This window comes from Amblyomma mixtum, chromosome 4 (assembly GCF_055824585.1).
Source record: "Amblyomma mixtum isolate Tamu chromosome 4, ASM5582458v1, whole genome shotgun sequence".
Lineage (NCBI taxonomy): Eukaryota > Metazoa > Arthropoda > Arachnida > Ixodida > Ixodidae > Amblyomma > Amblyomma mixtum.
The window spans coordinates 6,013,313-6,017,325 of NC_143015.1; the positions used below are offsets into that span (position 1 = coordinate 6,013,313).

The 4,013-nt window shown below is 54.8% G+C and overlaps 1 protein-coding gene across 1 annotated transcript; it reads left to right on the forward strand.

The window, feature by feature from the left end:
* The first annotated feature begins 803 nt into the window (after positions 1-803).
* Positions 804-2,476, forward strand: LOC149345549 (uncharacterized). Its single transcript, XM_089586110.1, has one exon. It carries the CDS (start codon positions 1,086-1,088, stop codon positions 2,343-2,345), a length of 1,260 nt encoding a protein of 419 aa, XP_089442236.1. The 5' UTR covers positions 804-1,085; the 3' UTR covers positions 2,346-2,476.
* Positions 2,477-4,013: the final 1,537 nt, after the last annotated feature.

A 4,013-nucleotide genomic window follows, 5' to 3' on the forward strand; every position in this document is an offset into this window, starting at 1 on the left:
CTGGGATGAAATTTATCTTTTTGGTACACTTTCTAACACTCTGCCGCTGTCTTTAACTTCATTTTTGGGCTTATATACATTTCCCCACATATCTCCTCCTGAAAAATGCTACAACAGTGACACAATTTTGTGTGTATTCTGTGTATTATGTGCATTCATGTCACCTCTGCGTGTGTGTGTGTTATTTTTGTTTCTTTTGGCCGTCGCGGTGCCATTTTCTGTATTTATTGATTCTTTTATTCCTTTTTTTTTCACCCCTGCAAACGAGGAACCTTTCCATGTGGTCACCATATGCGAACCGCACGGGGCTCACGTGCCACCGTGTGGAGACACTTAAGCGCAGCCGCAACCTGTGCGTGCTCGTGCTATCTTCTAAAGTCGCGCGGGGCCACACAGACGCGGCTATTTGCCATACTGACGCCCACAATTGGCAGGCACTTACCTTCTTTTGTTAATCACCCCCACGTTTTTTCCCTCTTCCGAACTAGTCGCGTGCCCGCCCAGGCCCGCCTCCCTCTTTCAAGCGGCGCCTTTGCTGGACCATCCTGGCGTTTGGGTTTCCTTTCTCGGCTGTGTTCCTCTTTTCCTTTTGATTTTTTTTTCATTTCTTTAATTTTTATCTTTCTTTATTTGATGATATTTTTTTCTTTTTCAAGCCCTCTATGTGCCATGTTCACTGCTATAAGAAGATGCGTCCGTGCACTGTATGATCATTCTCGAAAAAGACCAGTCCCTGGTCGAAACGCTGAATAAATCTGTTAAGTTTTTCAGTGTGACTTCCCAACTTATTATATATATTGTAGCGAACCACGACGGCCGCGCCTGATACCGCCTAGGCCGATCGCTGCCAGAGCGCCGACGACGACGAAGCGTCGCTAAAAGACGAAGTGCCGCCGCGCTGCACGAGATCGCTTGGGTCGGACTGGCCGTCTTCTGCGCTGCCCGCCGTTCTGCTCGCCGCTTTGTGTCGCCTGCCGTGAACACCACGCCCTGTACCATTTGTGCAGAAACCCCCTTTCACTTGGTGGAGGTGCGGATTTACTGCCTTCTTGGCACTTCAAGGCCGTCCGCTTCCGAATTTCACCATGCCTCAAGATTCCGAACAGCCGCCGATCCTTGTGCCACATACTCCTGCCCCACAGCCGCCGACAGTCGTCTGCGCTGGAGCTTTGCGCCAGCGCGACCCCGCTGTTTTCAGCGGCACCGGGGACCACGACGTCGAGGACTGGCTAGCCTCGTACGAGCGGGTCAGTACCCACAACAAATGGGACGATCCCCTAAAACTGAACAACGTCATTTTCTATCTGACGGACGTTGCCAATCTGTGGTACCGCAACCATGAGCCTGACATCACATCGTGGACCGCCTTTAAGAAAAATTTCGCTGACGTCTTCGGCCGGCCTGCGGTGCGCAAGTTGCGTGCTGAGCAACGCCTGCGTGCTCGGGCGCAGCTGCCTGGGGAAAATTTCACCAGTTATATAGAGGACGTGGTGGATCTGTGCAAACGTGTGGATGCTTCGATGCCCGAGCGCGCCAAGATCGACCACATTCTGAAGGGCATTGACGACGACGCATTCCAGATGCTTCTCGCCAAAAATCCAGCCACCGTCGTCGACGTCATCGCACAATGCCAGAGCTACGACGAACTCCGTAAGCGCCGTTTTCTCACTCGCTCTCCACTCTCTCCACCGGAGCCTCTGGGCGCTTTGACATCTGGCTCTGACCAGTCGCTACTGCTGCCGCAGATCCAGCAGTATATTCGCGAAGAAGTTGCTCGACAGCTGTCTCTCGTCCACCCGAGCACTGCCACTTCCTCTTCTCTTGTGCCTTCGCTGCAGCGCGTCATCCGCGAACAAGTGGCCGAAGCTCTTCCCCGTCCCCCTGAAGTTCCTTCCGTCCCTCCTTTGACGTACGCTGGCGCCGCAGCACATTATAGCCAATCCACCCCTGTGGCAGCGCCCTTGACGTACGCCGCCGTGGCTGCACGGCCTGCGGTGTTGCCACCTCGTCAGCCTGTTCTGCGCCCGGCACCGGCCCCACCAGCGGCTCCGCTTCCGCCTTCTCCTTCGCCATATTACAACCCTTGGCGCACACCAGACAATCGTCCGATATGCTTTTCATGTGGCTTCCCCGGACATGTGGCCCGCCGCTGTCGACGCCGCATGGTCGCCCCTAGAGCGGTTGCGCCTCCTGCCTGTTCACCTGAGCAGCTCCGTTCTGTTCCACCTCCGGAGCCCTACGCCACTGACGATCGTCCGTATACGACCCGTCGATCCCCGTCCCCACGTCGCCGTTCACTTTCACCTATGCGCCGTCGCCCTACATCTGCTGACGAGGGAAACTAAATTCCGCAGTTCCCGAGGCAAGAACTGCGTGCTCTTCAAACAGCTCAAGGCCTCAACTTTCTCCCGCGAACATTCTATTGGTTTCCGTCGATGGTTTTTCTGTGTACGCGCTTGTGGACACGGGTGCTGCTGTGTCTGTTATTCATGAGAGACTGTGCCGTCGGTTACGAAAAGTGACGACTTCATTTTCGGGTTTGTCGCTTCGGACTGCTACCGAAGAGAGGATCGCACCTTTGGCCGCATGCACAGCGCGGGTCGTCATTGCCGACATTTTGTACAGTGTTGAGTTCGTGGTCCTGCCGTCTTGTTCCCACGACGTAATTCTCGGGTGGGACTTCCTATCAAAAAATAACGCCGTGATAGATTGCGCCCGCGCAGAGGTAGAATTTTCTGTATTGTCTGACGAACCGGCCGACGACCACCATTCCCTGTGTCCGCAGAAGATCACAGTAAGTGAAGACGTCGACATCGCTCCGGAGGCTTCAGCGCTGGTATCCCTCTCGTGCCCTGCCACACCCGCCGTCGCAGTTTTCTTTACGCCCTCGTCTTCCTTCGTCCATCGCAAAAACCTGCCGCTGCCGTACGCTGTTCTCGATGTTCACGGAGGTCTAGCGAAAATGCTTATTTATAATCCGTCTGCATGCCCGCTTACCCTGCTACGTGGTGAGACTCTTGGCTCAGTTCAACCTGCCCACCTTCTCTCTGACCTGGATGCACCTGTGACCTCCCGCAGTTCCTCCATCAATGCTCTTCATTCTGATTCGGCACCCGATCCGTTGCCCGACGCCTTCTTCCAAGCTGCCATCGACGCCGCTCTTCCTTCCACCTACCGGAAGCAGCTCTCAGCTCTACTAAACACGTTTCGCTCCGCTTTCGACGCCGCCCACACTCCTCTAGGCCGGACTTCCACCGTCGCTCATCGCATTGAGACCGGCTCTCACCCGCCTTTTCGCCAGCGGCCATATCGTGTGTCGGCGGCAGAGCGCCGCGTGATTAGCGAACAAGTTGAGGACATGCTGCACCGTGGTGTCATCCGTCCGTCTCACAGCCCTTGGTCGTCGCCGGTGGTACTTGTCAAGAAGAAAGATGGTTCAATCCGATTTTGTGTCGATTACCGCCGCCTCAACAAAATTACCCACAAGGACAATTACCCTCTTCCCCGCATCGACGACGCTCTTGACAGCCTCCAAGGCGCTGAGTACTTTTCGTCCCTTGACCTACGTTCCGGCTACTGGCAAGTCCCGATGGCTGCACCTGACAGAGAAAAGACAGCATTTGTTACACCCGACGGCCTCTACGAGTTCAACGTGATGCCGTTCGGTCTGTGCAACGCTCCCGCCACATTCGAAAGGATGATGGATAACATCTTGCGGAAGTTGAAATGGCAGACCTGCCTCTGCTACCTGGATGACATTGTTGTCTTTTCCGCCGATTTCACCACACACCTTGCACGCTTAAAGCAGGTTTTGACTTGCCTGACAGACGCCGGACTGCAGCTGAATCTCAAGAAGTGCCACTTCGGTGCTCGGCAGTTGACAATATTGGGGCACATCGTCTCCAAGGAAGGCATTCTCCCTGACCCGGCCAAGCTCCGTGCTGTGGCGCAATTTCCTAAGCCGGTTTCGCTCAAGCAACTTCGAAGCTTCATAGGTTTGTGTTCTTATTTCC

Coding starts and splice junctions, on each gene's coding strand:
- LOC149345549 (XM_089586110.1), top strand. CDS start 1,086: ATGCCTCAAGATTCCGAACAGCCGCCGATCCTTGTGCCACATACTCCT.